At 47.7% G+C, this 14,576-nt stretch overlaps 1 protein-coding gene across 7 annotated transcripts in view; it reads left to right on the top strand.

Annotated features, from left to right (window-relative positions):
- Window positions 1-295: 295 nt before the first annotated feature.
- LOC102955164 (signal-regulatory protein beta-1-like) overlaps window positions 296-14,576 on the top strand; it is a 52,976-nt gene continuing 38,695 nt past the window's right edge. For 3 of the 7 annotated variants that reach the window (XM_042980747.1, XM_042980748.1, XM_042980751.1), the window contains exon 1: window positions 652-807. In XM_042980747.1, the coding sequence (XP_042836681.1) occupies window positions 738-807 (70 nt within the window). In that variant the 5' untranslated portion in view covers window positions 652-737. Of the gene's footprint in view, window positions 808-910; window positions 1,057-8,004; window positions 8,359-11,865; window positions 11,893-12,068; window positions 12,207-14,576 lie in introns of all 7 variants that reach the window. The other 4 variants (XM_042980756.1, XM_042980753.1, XM_042980749.1 and 1 more) reach the window with 4 other exon arrangements.

The raw sequence follows: 14,576 nt of genomic DNA, 5'->3' as shown, positions 1-14,576 counted from the left end.
TTTTTTTTAGGTAATCTGCACGGGTGTGGCCCAAACCCACAGTCCCCAAATCAAGAGTCACACGTTCCACGGACTGCGCCAGCCAGGTGCCCCAAGCACAGACAACTTCAGAGGTCCACTCTGTACTGTGCCTTTGGGTGAAATTTTACCAGTTGCAACATACAGGGTTGGAATGGGGAGTCATTTCTGGAACAGACCTCGTTCATTCACAAAGTTGGGCAGGCTCTGGTGAACCACTTTTCCTCCTGCTGAGTAACTCCAAAGCATGGAGTTACTTCACTTCTAGACATCTCGCCCATCGTTTGGCAGGCTGGTGGAGCCTGAGGCCACAAGCCAGCCACCCCTAAGTGTTCTGGGCTCAGGAGCTTGGGACACAGCCCCCAACTGCAGATCCGCCTTGGTCTGGGGCTCCCAAGTGGGAATCACCATGAAGACCTCAAGATGAGGGGAGGGCCCACTGGAGGGGGCAGAGGCCCCATGCAGGCAGGAAGCATTATCTCTCCTGGGCCTCTCCACTCTCTCTGAAAGAGAGAAGAGGACCCCTCACCAAGTGAGGTGTTCTCTGCCTGACTTCTCTTTCACAATCTAGAAGCAGACTGTTGCCCCACAGCCATGTCACCCCATCATAGGCACTTCCCCTAATGACAGGAGAAGGAAGGCTTTTCCCCTCTACAGAACAGAGGCCCATTCTACCCAGCATACACATTTGCACAGAGCAGGGTCCCCAGGCCTCCGCAATGTTGGCCCCTGCCTCCGGGCCCCACCTGCCTCCTTACCTGCTGCTGGCTCTGCTGTTGGGACTCACAGGTAAGCACTGCCTTGGGGTACAATCCCCTCTTCCTGATCCCACAACACCTCCCATGTCCCTGGACATCAAGGGCTTGCAGGTAACCAGAGGTGTGCTACCCAGGGCTGCCACAGAAGACCAAGGACTGGGTGTCATCTGAGAGCAGGAAGTCGGGGATCTGAGCATTTCTTCTATGCATCCATCACCTACAGCTTGTTACCAGAGGCATCCAGACAGTGGAGGCTTCAATCTGTCACAAGGACAAGTTTGTAGGTATTAAATGACCTAATTCTCACAACACCCCTGCCTGATAGCTAGGACTGTACTGCTGATCAGCAGATGGAGAAATTCAGGCAAAGAGAGTTAATGGCCCAATGTCAGCTACCTAAGTCAGTGCATCTGCTGGGATTCACGTCCAGGCCACCCAGCTACACGGTTCATTCTTTTCACCGTGTTATGCTGCTCGGCTTCTCGGTGGAGGCTAACTAAACAAACATCAGAAAATACAGAGAGGGAAACAGAAGAAGAGGCATCACTTAGCACACTCCGAGGTCTCCAGAGTTCCAGTTCTGCTGTGTGTCCTCCCAAACTTTGGTTAACGATGTGTTGGGTGATTCCTATGTGCCAAATCTTTTACTCGGCTTTTAACATGTATGACAATTTCATGGAATCCTCAAAGTGATCTGTATGCTAGCATGCTGGGCCACACTTCATGTATACTTGGGAATGCACTTGTATATGTGTGTGTGTGTGTACATGTTTGGGCATGAGGAAGGGTGCACACGTGGGTATGGGATATCTGAAAACGCTTTCTTATCGATTTCTTCATGCCACGTCCACTCTACGTGAAATGCACAGTGAACAGAGGTTTGGTTCCCTGTCTCTCAGCTCCTCACCCACTTTTTCTACTTCTCTAAAGTACTGCTCACCATCCACCAAGCTCTTAAGACAAGCAAACTTCTCTCTGGGTAGAAGGAGTAGAACTTTGTGCATTACTACCTTGGAGGTCCTCCATGCTGGACCGGAGTGGGGAGGAAAAGAAGGGGTCCAAGATACAGAGGATCCTGCTTGTATGATCCGCACCTGTAATTATATCCTGATCCCAACCATCTAGTGTCAGCTGATGCCTCCAGGCCTCAGGAAATCTCATGAGTAATCACTTTCCAATTTCCTGAGCACTCACCATGTGCTACACCCACTTGGAAATGCATGTGTCTGTTATGTCCTGTGATCTTTGTACCCAAGGTAGACATTTCTGTCCCCCTACCTTACAGATAAGCAAAGAAGGCACGGAAAAGTCCAAGGTCACTCAGTGGTGAAGGCAGGGCTATGATTTGAACTCAGGCGGTCTGATTCTAGATCTCACGGGTCTAACCATTGCTCTTCTCGAACCCTATGGCCCCACATCCATCCCATGAGATTTCTGCAGATCTGCCAGTGGGTGAAGGGAAGGGTAGGGTGGGGGGGGAAGAGCATTTGTGGTTTGTTTCTTTTGGGCTCTTCCGTTTTCTGAGTATATGCAAGTAGTTTTTTCCCCCACAGTCATCTTCATGGGAAATTCAGCTTCTCATTATATTTTCCTGAGAAATTCTCCACTGAAAATAGAGGGCAGGGTCTCAGACAGGGATCACACTGGGCAATTCACACATTACACCAATATTTACTGGGTAACTACTAGGTGCCAAGAACTGTTATGTGAGCTTTGGGCATACTGGTTATTAAAAGAGAAAAAGTAGATGCCCTCATGGAAGTTATATCGTAGCGGAGAAAAGGAAAGGAAACAACAGACATACCAAATAAGGAAATAACATAGTATGTTAGAAAGTCATGAGTGTTATGTTTTCACTCTTAGGTGGATTCTGAGAAACTTAACAGAAATCCATGGGGGAGGGGAAGGAGAGAAAAAAAAAGAGGTTAGAGTGGGAGAGAGCCAAAGCATAAGAGACTCTAAAAAACTGAGAACAAACTGAGGGTTGATGGGGGGTGGGAGGGAGGCGAGGGTGGGTGATGGGTATAGAGGAGGGCACCTTTTGGGATGAGCACTGGGTGTTGTATGGAAACAAATTTGATAATAAATTTCATATATTGAAAAAAAATTTTAGAAAGTGATGAGTGTTAAGGAAAAACATGACAGTACAGCTGGAGAAGACAATGAGAGACTCTTCAGGGTGGGATGTATTTAAAGAGGTAGCCTGGGTGGGCATCACTGAACAGGAAGATTAGAGCAAAGACTACAAGAATTTGGGGTGTGAGCCATGTGATCTTCTGGGGAAAGAGCCTTCCCGAATAGCTCGGGAACAGCAGGAGAGTAGAATCCTCCTGTTCTGTTCAAGGGTTTGGGCTTTCACTCTGAGTAAAATGGTTGCCACTGCAAGGTTCTGAAGACAGAAATGACATGATCCACCATGAGTTTTAACTTATACCAGCATTTGGTTGAGGTTAGACACCATAGGGCACAGACAGAAGCGACTAGAGCATTCAAGAGTTCGTCGTGTTCATGCAAACAAGGAAAAGCATTTTGCACCCAGACAGCAGCCAGGAGAGGAAGGGGAAAGAGGTCGGATTATGGGTACAGACAGAAGGGGAGACAACAGGATCTCCTGATGCATAGGATTTGGAGTGGAAAGAGAGGTTCCCAAGGGCTTGGACCTGAGCGTCTTGGAGAATAAAGGTGCCTCATCTGAGATGTACAAGGATGTGGGGGAAACTGAGGAGTTCAGTTGGGGACAGTGTGAACAGTGAGAGGTTTGCTTCTATCTATGCAAATTGTTGAGTGGCTCATTGCACATACAAATCCAGAGTTCAGAGACGAGGCCTGAGCCAGAGATGGAAATCAATGAGGAATATAGATTCACAGATGGCAGAGTTTACACCTTTCCCTGGTTCCTGTTGTTTGTTTGTTTGAAGTATTTATTTTTGAGAGAGAGAGAGAGAGAGACAGAGTGTAAGCAGGAGAGTGGCAGGGAGAGAGAGAGAGGGAGACACAGGATCCAAACAGTCTCCAGGCTCTGAGCTGTCAGCCCAGAGCACGGCTCACACTCACAAACCATGAGATCATGACCTGAGCTAAAGTCCGACGCTTAACCAACTGAGCCACCCAGGCGCCCCACCCTGGTTCCTCTTGATGCTCTGATCCCTCTTACCTCCTCCCTCTCCTGGTCCCTCCATGTCTTCCTCCAAAAATGCATTCCTGTTTCTTCCCATTTTTGTCTTAGCATCTCAGTTTCCTCACCCCAATCTCCTCGTCCAAACTTATAAACCAAACCACTTGATGTTCTTGGCACACCCAAGACCTGGCTGTGGTGACACGTGCCCTCTTGAGGAGACATGCTCGGTCGCAAATCGTGCTAAGTGCATGGGTTTTACCAGCTCACACTCTGCAAGAGTGAACCACAGATTTTCTCCCCGAGGAGTAGCTGAGCAATAGAAAAGAACACAGGTGTGTGTGTGGTGCCCGTTTCTCTGATTTATATCCCTGCCTAGTTTTTAGGACACTTCCAGTAATAAGGAATAATTTTGTATTTCTCTGTGTCTTCAGAGACTGGCTAGTCACTGAGGCAGTGAAATCCACCTGCAAAGTCTGGCACGCGCAGTTCAACGATTGCTCCGAAGGCGGCTCACGTCCTTTCAATGCATAACTCAATGTTCAGCCATAGGCAACGTCCCACAACTCTTTGCAGAACATGAACAATTTTGTAGCCTACTAGTTCCCCTGCTTAGACATTCCCATGGTTCTATCTCCCCCTTCGGGGGCAGATTTCTCAAATGCATGAGCCCCTGGAACGATACATTTTCTTTCTCCTAGAGCCATTTAGTCCAATTGAAAGGCTCTACATGGGGGGGATCACCTGTTTGTAGATATTTGTAGATATTTCTTACTGTGCTAAAATATACATAACACGAAATCTACTATTTCAGCCATTTTTCAGGATACAATTCAGTGACATTAAGTACGTTCACATAGTTGTGAAGCTGGTACCACCGCACATTTCAGGATTTTTTTCAACATCCTAAGCAGACACTGTACCCATTAAGCAAGAATTCTCCATTCCTTTCACCCCCACAGCAACTACTTTTTAGTATCTATGAATCTGTCTTTTCTAGGTACTTCATACACATGGAACCGTGTGTCTGTCCTTTTGTATCTGGCATATGTCACCCTAGAATGATACTTTTGAGGTTCATCCAGATTATAGTACATATCAGATTATCACTGCTCTTGGTTGTTGTTGCTGCTGTTATTGTTGTTTGTTTATTTTTGAGAAAGAGAGTGTGAGCTGGGGAGGGACACAGAAAGAGAGGCGCAGAGGATCTGAGGCAGGTTCTTTGCTGACAACAGTGAGACCAATGCGGGGCTCGAACTCACAAACCGTGAGATCATGACTGAGCCGAAGTCAGACGCACAACCACCCGAGCCACCCAGGCACCCCAAGACTATCATTGCTTATTAATGCTTATTAAGGCCGAATAAAATTCCATATATATACATATATATGTGTGTGTGTGTGTATGTGTGTGTGTGTATATATATATATATATATATATATATATATACACATGTGTGTGTGTGTGTGTATATATATATCACATACATACCTACAGCAACATTTTGTTTATCCATTCATCTATGGATAGAAATGAATTTTTTCTGCTACCTTTTGGTTATCATGAATAATGCTGCTATGAACAAGGATGTACAAGTATTTGAGTACTTACCTGTAATTTGGGGGATATTTACCTAAGAGTGGAATTGTTGGATCATACGGCAAATTCTACATTTAAATTTTAATGATAACACAACTGTTTCCACAACGGCCGCACCATTTTATATTTCTACCATCGACACACAAGAGTTTCAGTTTCTCCACAGCTTACTCAATCCTTATTTTCTGATTTTTAATTTTCTTGTATTTTGGTTTTGCTTTCTTTTGTTTTTGATAAAAGCCATTCTCAGGGATGAAAGGGTATCTCACTGTGGTTTTGATTTTCATTTTTCTAATGACGTTCAATATCTTGTGCTTACTCACCATTTGAGTATCTTCTTTGTAGACATGTCTATTCTAGTCTTTGGTCCATTTTTTAACAGGGCTATTTGATATTTTTTTGTTGAATTGTAGGAATTCTTTATATATGCCGGTTATTAATTCTTTCTGAGACATATGCTTTGCAAATATTTTCTCCCATTCTGTGAGTTCTTTCACTTTTTTTTGTAAGTTTGTTTATTTTGAGAGAGACAGAGAGAGTGCAAGTGGAGGAGGGGCAGAGAGAGAGAGAGAGAGAGAGAGAGAGAGAGAGAATCCCAAGCAGGCTCCGCACTGTTAGCACAGAGCCCAACCTGGGGCTTGAACTCATGAACCGTGAGATCATGACCTGAGCTGAAATCAAGAGTTGGATGTCTAACCAACTGAGCGACCGAGGCGTCCCTCTTTCACTTTTAATATTGTCCTCTGCTATGCAAAAGTTTTTAATTTTGATGAAGTCCAATTTACATATATTTTAATTTTATTATGTGTTCCTTTGGTTTCTTATCCAAGAAATCATTGTCAAATCCAGTATCATGAGTTTTGCCTACAGTTTTTTCTCTGAATTTCATACATTTAGCTCTTACATTTAGGTCCCTTCATCCAATGAGCTCATTCTATATAGAGTAAAATGAGGGTTCAAATTCTTTTTTTTGCATGTAGATATCCCGTTTTCCCAGCATCTCATGTTGAAAAGAGTACTCTTTCCCTCACTGAATGGCCTTGGCACTCTTGTTGAAAATCTTTTGACTATATATGTGAGGGTTTATTTCTAGGCTTTCTATTCAATTTCATTGCTCTATCCCTCTATTCTTTTCAGTACTATAGTACTCTAATTATTATACTATGCAGTAGGTTTTTAAATCAAGAAGTATGAGTTTCCCAACTATTTTCTTTTCCAGGATTGTTTGGTGATCTAGGTCCCTGGAAACTGCATATGAATTCTAGAATGGGCTTTTCCATTTCTGCAAAAAAAAAAAAAAAAAATGCCATGGGGGTTTTGATAACAATTGTATTGAATCTATAGATCGCTTTAGGTAGTATTGACATCTTAACAATATGAAGTCTTCCAATGCACGAACAGAGGAAGTTGTTCCATTTATTTATGTCTGTTGGGATGAGCGCTGGGTGCTGTATGGAAACCAATTTGACAATAAATTATATTTAAGAAAATAAATTCAAGTTAGTTAATGTATAGTGTAGTATTGGTTTCAGGAATAGAATTTAATAATTCATTGCTTACATATAACACCCAGTGCTCATCACGACAATTCTGCTTCTTAATGCCCATCACTCAATTAGCCCATCCCCCCACCCACTTCCCCTCCAGAAACCCACAGTGTTCTCTATAGATAAAAACTCTCTTATGGTTCACTCTTTTTCTATTTCTATCTTATTTTACTTTTCCTTCCCTTCCCCTCTGTTCATCTGTTTTGTTTCTTAAATTCCACCTATCACTGAAATCATTCGGTATCTTTTTTCCGACTGACCTATTTCCCTTCGCATAACACACTCTGGTTCCAGTCACGTCATTGCTATCGGCAATATTGCATTCCTTTGGATGGCTGAGAAAACGTACAAACGACTGACAGATACGTGAAGAAACATGCTCAATACCACTCATCGCCAGGGAAATACAAAACAAAACTACAATTAGATACCGCTCACACTTGTCAGAATGGCCAAAAGTAACGCCTTAGGAAACAACGGATGTTGGCCAGGATGCGGACAGAGGGAAACCTTCTCAAACTGTTGGTGGGAATGTAACCTGGTGCAACCACTCTAGAAAGCAGAATGGAGGTTCCTCAGAAAGTTACAGACAGAGCTACCCCATTAGCCAGCAAATGCACTACTGGATATTTCTCCAAACTATACAAAAACACAGATTGGAGGACACATGCACCCCAGTGTTTATAGCAGCACTATCAACAATAGTATGGAAAGAGCCCAAATGTCCATTATTGATGAATGGATAAAGAAAATGTGATATATGTATCACTGAATCTCTCTGTGTTTTCCTTTCCTCGTCTGCAACAGGGTCCCGTGTCACAGGCTCGTCGCGAGGGCTACATGCCGTGTACACGCAGCGGGCTGGGCTCACGGTGTGCACTCAGTGAAGGCTGTTGTGGATAAACACTTGCGCGGACGGACAGGATCGCACAAGGATGCTAAATACCTGCTTTGTTCTCCCTCCAGGTGTGGCAGGTGAGGCGGAGCTGCAGGTGATCCAGCCCGAGAAGCTGGTGTCTGTCACAGCCGGAGAGACGGCCACTCTGCACTGCACCCTGACCTCCCTGGTCCCCGTTGGGAAAATCAGGTGGTTCAGGGGGACGGGGCCAGACCGGGAGTTAATCTTCAGTTTCGAAAGAGGCCACTTTCCCCGCGTAACAAATGTTTCAGACGCCACAAGAAGAAATAACCTGGACTTTTCCATCAGCATCAGTAACATCACCCCAGCAGACGCTGGAACCTACTACTGTGTGAAGTTCCAGAAAGGGGCCCGTGAGGTGGAGTTTAAGTCTGGACCAGGCACCCAGGTCACCGTGAGCGGTGAGTATCGCTCCGTCTCCTGGTTGTGACGGCAAGTCAGTAAGAATGCCCTCCACTGTCTGAGCAACAGATAAGGATCAGGTGCTTTGGCAGGTGCCCCTGAATCAGCCCCTTCCACGGATCAGGAAAGTTGAGGCCTGAAGAGCTTGTGCTATTTGCTGAAGGCCCCACAGCTGGTAATTGGTGGGAAATCTGGAACCTCAGCCTGCAGGCTCCCAGCTCTTCCCTTTTCCAATCCTGACCAGCCCTCTGGTTCCAGCGATGAGGGACCGAAAGTCTGAGCGACTTTCCCAGTTACAAGGCCTCACCTCACCCCTGCCTCTGGAGAGACCTCTGCTTCATGTAGCCAGTACTCCCTTTACTCAGCACTTACTCAGCACCTGCTGGGTGCGTTCCCTGCTCTGGGTGCTGTGGAAGTCGCAGGGAACAAAACAGGCGACGGCTTTTGTCTCATGAAGCTTACGTTCCCCTCCCTTCCGGTGAGGACAAGCGCACCCGGGGAAGGGATGCGGGACAACGTCTTTCTTTCACCTTCAGAAAAGTCACAGTGAGAAGCAGCCCAGGCTCCCTGTTTCCGCGGACAGTCCAGTTTGGAGGAGAGGTCAGAGGTTGGGTATTGGCTGTGGGTCTGTCCAGAAAACCCTCGTGCGATTCAGGCGCTAACTCACATAACGGCAACTGAGTTTTTGCACATCCCTTGGCCATAGGCAGGGAAGGTGGCTTTTCTGATGGTGCAGGTATTACGGAAGGTCCCAGGGGTGCATCCTTTGTCTCAGCACCACAGCTTAGTACCTGGCTCCACCACCAGGAAGACCTGTGCCTCTAGCAGATTTCTTCTTCCTCTTCCCCAAGCTTCCCATTCAGGTGAGAACCGATGAAGGAGGACCCTGGGGGGCACCAGGCCAGATACTGTATCTTCATCATGAAAGCTACTCCGTATCACCAGAGCTACAGGGAGGGGCCTCGTCTTCCCTGTTCATAGATGGGGACACCGAGGCTCAGGGGATCTGACCCGAGCAGGAAAACAAGGAGCCAAGGTTAAACGCCAAGCAGCCTGAGGCACAGCCCTGCTCTGTCTGCACACTCACTGTCCTGGTCACAGCGGAAGAAAGCTCCAACTGTCTTCTTGATACTCTGGCACGGTTCTCTTAAAATGTCCCTGCCTCCCTGTTTCAGGTTCCTATGGCTGCAGTAGTAATTAGCACACTCTCAGTGGCTTAAAATGACACACATTCCTTTCTTCCATTTCCAGAGGCAGAAGGTCTGAAATGAGCTGTCAGGAAGCGTTCCTTCTGGCCGCCCTGGGGTAGAGTCAGTGTCCTTGCTGTTCCAGCGCCTAGGGTCCTGTTCCTGACCTATTTCTGCTGTGGTCAATATGCCTCCTGCTCCCACTCTCCAGTCTCCCTCCTTCACTTGTAAAGGTCTCTGTGATTAAGTTGGCTCCACTCTGATAATCCAAGATAACGACCCGCTCAAAACCCTACCTAATGACCACACAAGTCTCTCTTGCCATGGAAGGTACCCTATTCACAGACTCTGAGGGATCTTGGCCAACCATCCCAAGTCCCAAGTCAGGCATACTTTGAAACAGTTTCCTATAATCTGTGTCCTGATGTGCGGGACATATTTCAATATTTTCTAATTTAAGTTGGATTTAATATTGGCAGTGGGATTTCTAAATAACTTTCAGGCTCCTTGGCCCCTTCACCTGCCCTTTCCTTTGGCTGGTGAGGGTGGGAGGGCAGCAGTGTAGGTGACTGAGCTTTTGGATTTGGTGAATTTTCTCTTTTGTCTCCCAGAGATTTTGAAGGTTGGGCATTGTCTTCAAGGACTATTGAGAACCAGATTTCCATAGAATTTACTGTCCTTTTATTCTTTTTCCTTTGGGTTTAGAAGTTCTATTCGGAGATGAGTAACTAAGGTGCTGCCTTGTCCTCAGCAGACACAAGTGCCCTGAGGGCTTTGAATGCCTTGTCTCCAAAGTCCCTATCCCACATCTCAGTATCTGTCTCCCATCGTTCCCCATCACGGCCCTGTTCTGGCAAAGCAGGTGCACTGAAGCTGAGAATCCAGTCTTCTCTGTAGCGCCGATGCTCTTGTGGTGAAGGTGGACCCAATTGTGTCCTTAGCTTTTTCTTCCCTCCGGCTCTAGGAGGTGTGAGTCTACAATGTTGCCCGGATGTCCTCTTTCACACTTGACCTTTCAGGTGTGATTCACTGGTCTTAGTTTGCATCGTCTTTCTCTGAAAGGCATCAGCCCAGCAACACCCACCCAATCCCATAGTTCCTGTAATTCCCAACTCATTTCCAGATTGCCAGGGTACTCCCATCCTCTGCTCACATCATCCCAGGTCACCACTGTGAGGTTTTAGCAGTGACAATATCAGGGACGGCTGGGCCCTACCCCTGCCCCGACACCCACCAGGCTGGGGACCTCTTGGCCAGTCAGCTGACTGAGACCCGGGTCTGTATCTGCACCTTAGAGCTGGGTTTCCAGACCCCTCCCAGACAAACTCCGCAGGTCACCTGCCTTGGGAAGCAGCCTCTAAGATACACGAGAAGGGGGATAGCTCACTGTGGAGCGCTGCCCGATTCACGTGCATGTGAGACAGGGAAGGAGGCAAGACTGGCAAAGGGAGATAGTGAACACAAGGCAGCACAGAAGAGTCATACTTGGACGAGCCGGTTGCTATTTTTGACTTTTTAAAATGGAGCGGAGGGGCGAAACCTCTGTACCCGCTCTTCCTCCAGGCCTCTGCTGCAGGCTGCCCTCTAGAAGCAGGTGCAAACATGGGCAATGCACCTCTTTCAACTGAGTATAAGATCAGAGGGCCACCCAGCTAGGACCCACCATCTGCCAACATGCCAGGGGTAAAAATGGTGTCTCTGCCTCTTCCTCAAAGATTATTATGTATATTTCAAAAACTTACTGGAACTTCTTGATGTAAATCTAAGAGCAAAAAGCAATCATTATAAAAAGGCAAAGAACCTGAAGCTATGCATCCAGAACAGTGATCTATGTACAACAGAAAGATGTTCCCTGATGTTGGCACCGGGGTCTGGGTGGGCTGGATGGTGTTTGAAGCCCCATTTCTTACCTCTCTAGGGTGTTGTCCAGGCAGCAGGTCTTGTGAGGTCAGGTCACCCTGAGGGCTCCTTCAACACATGAGAACACGGGGTCATCGAGGCCCGTGTGTGGAAGAAAGCAGGACAGCCTTGCACCTCATTCACCCTGACATTGTCCTCACTGTACTCGAGGCTGGGCTGATATTCGTTGCTATGACCCTGAAAGGTTGGACATGTCCTGGTCCAAAGACAAGGTCACAGATTCACCCTACGGGACAGCAGTGAGTGATTTCCCACTCATCTTGTGACCCTCCATAAACTATGAGCCTGTTCCCTCCTCAGAAAGAGAGTGTCAGACCTGCCCCATCGGGTGTGGGGAACAAGTCAGTAAAGCTCACTTGCATGTTGTTGAGTTCTCATTGTCCCCATGTCTTCCCTCAGGAAGGAGAGCTGGCAGCCCGGGAAAAGGTGAGTGAAAGGGAGTACCTCTTACCCTGAATTCTGCCTCGAGGCCCTCACAGGGGAAATTCATGAGCTTCAGACCATTGATGGACCCAGGTTCCCTCGGTTGGGGTAAGTGGAGGCCCCTGGGAGTAGACTTCTGGATCCCTCTCTGATGCTGCCTCCTGTCCCTTCATTTCCAGACCTAGAACTCTCTCCTTCACTCTTGGTGGCTCTCTCCTTGGGCCCCAAGCTGCTGCTGCTCGTCTCTGTCTCTGCCATCTATGGCCACAGGAAGCAATGGATTGACTGTGAGTCATGGACAAGAAGGACAAAGCCAGGTCAGTCCTAGAAGGAGCCAGGTCAGTGGAAGGGGCAGCCCATACAGGGTCAGTGCCCACCTGGAGTAAAGAGCAGGTGACGCATCTCCGTCCACACCCTCTGGAGCCTCAGGGATTGTTCCGAGAGGTTCCCAGCTCCCAAGAAGACTGTGGGGGTCCTGCAGGAAGTGGGTGGGGTCAAGGGCTGTCAAAGGATGTGCACAGAGTCCTAGGGCTTCTTGGAAGGAAGTGGGTAGAGGGGCTGGATGGTGGGAAACCCCGTGGAGACCATCTCTAGATTATTTGGGCGCAAGGTGTCCACATTTAGAGGAATGCTGACAGGTGCCCGCTGGCTGCTCTGAGGATGGCTCCCACTCTGACCCTTCGTGGGACAGACTGGAGAGGATGGGGAAGGGCGATCAGGACCTAGGGAGAAAGGCTGAGGAGGCACAGTCCATGTCAGGGACCACCTGTCCTCTCACTACAGGTGACCCAGGAGGAAAATAGCACCGAGGACATAGGAGACACATGGAGAACATTTCTGGAATGATGAGCAGATAATCAAATGTGGACATGGGTCCACGGCTCCTTCCTTCCTCCCCTGCTACATGCCATCCTCAGTCTCTGCTGCCTCCTTCCTTCCCTGAGGGGCCCAGCCTAAGACAAGGAACAACTAGAAGCTTCCACAACCCTGCCCCACATGCCTGCTTCCCCAGAGACCCACCTGCCCACAGTTCCTGCTGCTCCTCTCCCAGTCCTTGATGCCCCCAGAGCTGGTCTTCATACCTGGTCCTGAGCAGGGGCCATGGGAACGTGCTCTGGAAACTGACACATGGGTATCTTCCTAGAATGTGAGAAACAAGTCATGTGTACGTGTACCAGGCTATCTCTCATCCATTTCCTGGGGATTGTGGCCATTAAGTACACACTCAAGGCCATGCTCTCATGGGCCATTCCTGCCAACCCCCAGACTTGCCAGCCTCAGTGAGGTTTTCCAATGCCTCCTGAATGCAGATGAATCCCATCTTGCGTGGAAGAAGGGAAATGATTCTCCTTCCCCTTTGCCTACATGTCCTTCTACTCAAAGTAGAGAGAAGTTTCCCTCCTCTCCCTGTGATGGGGACACCAGCTCTCCATTCAGCTTCATCTTTCCTGATCCCCCCGCTCGTGTATAGGTGCTGGCAGTCCAGAAACCTGGACCCTTCCCTGGTTTCCTTCTTTATACCCCGTGTTCAGTTCTGCCTTCATAATGCTATGTCCAGTGGTGAGATGGTAAATGTTCAACAATCCACGTTCGGAAAGAAAAAGAAGCCTCATTTGTGGTGGTTGTCCACTTCTGTGTTGTCTACACTCCCAATGCGGCCAATTTCAAGCTGCCAACCGTGGAACAACTAGCTTGCAAAATTCCTGGAAAGCTCTCAGGAGCGAGTGTAAGCCTCCTCCCGCCCACCAGGGAGCTCTACCCAGCACCTGCACACTGCTCGCTCCCAGGCTGCCCCCTGGTCCCGGCCACCAGCATCCCTTCCTGGGCCATTGCCACGTGCCTAACAGACTCTCTGGGTTCCGCCACAGTGACCCTTTGGAAATGGAGGTCAAATTGTCTCCCTTCTGGCACCTTCCTTAAACCACCCACATAAAATACCAATTCCTGTCTCTCACTGTGTGTTTTCACAGCTCAAACCCAAACTGAGTTGTTTCCCTAGAACTTAAGATCAGCTGACAGGATAAATGGAGACAGTGCTCACTTTGCACAGTGACGCAGGACTCAGGCAATGACAGCGCCGCTGAAAGCAAGCGAAGTGATCTCAATAATCAGAGGGGAAAAGTAACAATTTTTCTGCGACCTTTAAAAACTTCTTTCAACACATTAGAAGCCCTCCAACTATCAGTTAGGAATGTATAAGGACATGAAAAAAGAAAAGTAAGGCTGTTATTCATTTGGTATGGGGTCACTGCAAACATTAGAAATGTTGAAAAGGGAAGTGTTTTATCTTTTGTAAAGACTTATCAAGAGTAGTTTGCAGAGGGCTTGCCTTCTTCTAACCACAGTCTCACTCCTTTCTCAGTTGGGATCAGTTTCTAACATTCCATCCCTTGCACTTCCAATGCTGCGATATCTTTACAATATTAATGTGAATATATGCTGGTGTCACTCCCTCCGGGACATTCCCTGTCCCTGTCCCCGTCCCCACCCCCAGCCCCACCTCCTCAGGCACGTGGTAAGTTTATCTTCACTCTGCTCCTCTGGGTGCATATCTAGACTCGGGCAACGGTATTCCCGGCAGCATTCCCATGAAGGCCGCCATGGCTTCATGAACCCCTCTCACATTCAGTTTGAACTTGACCTCTAACCTCATCTTTTCTCCGTTCTCCTGTGCACTTTCAGCTTTG

This window comes from Panthera tigris, chromosome A3 (assembly GCF_018350195.1).
Source record: "Panthera tigris isolate Pti1 chromosome A3, P.tigris_Pti1_mat1.1, whole genome shotgun sequence".
Classification (NCBI taxonomy): domain Eukaryota; kingdom Metazoa; phylum Chordata; class Mammalia; order Carnivora; family Felidae; genus Panthera; species Panthera tigris.
Note: the sequence above shows the minus strand (reverse complement) of the source record. Positions and strands in the feature narration are given on the sequence as shown.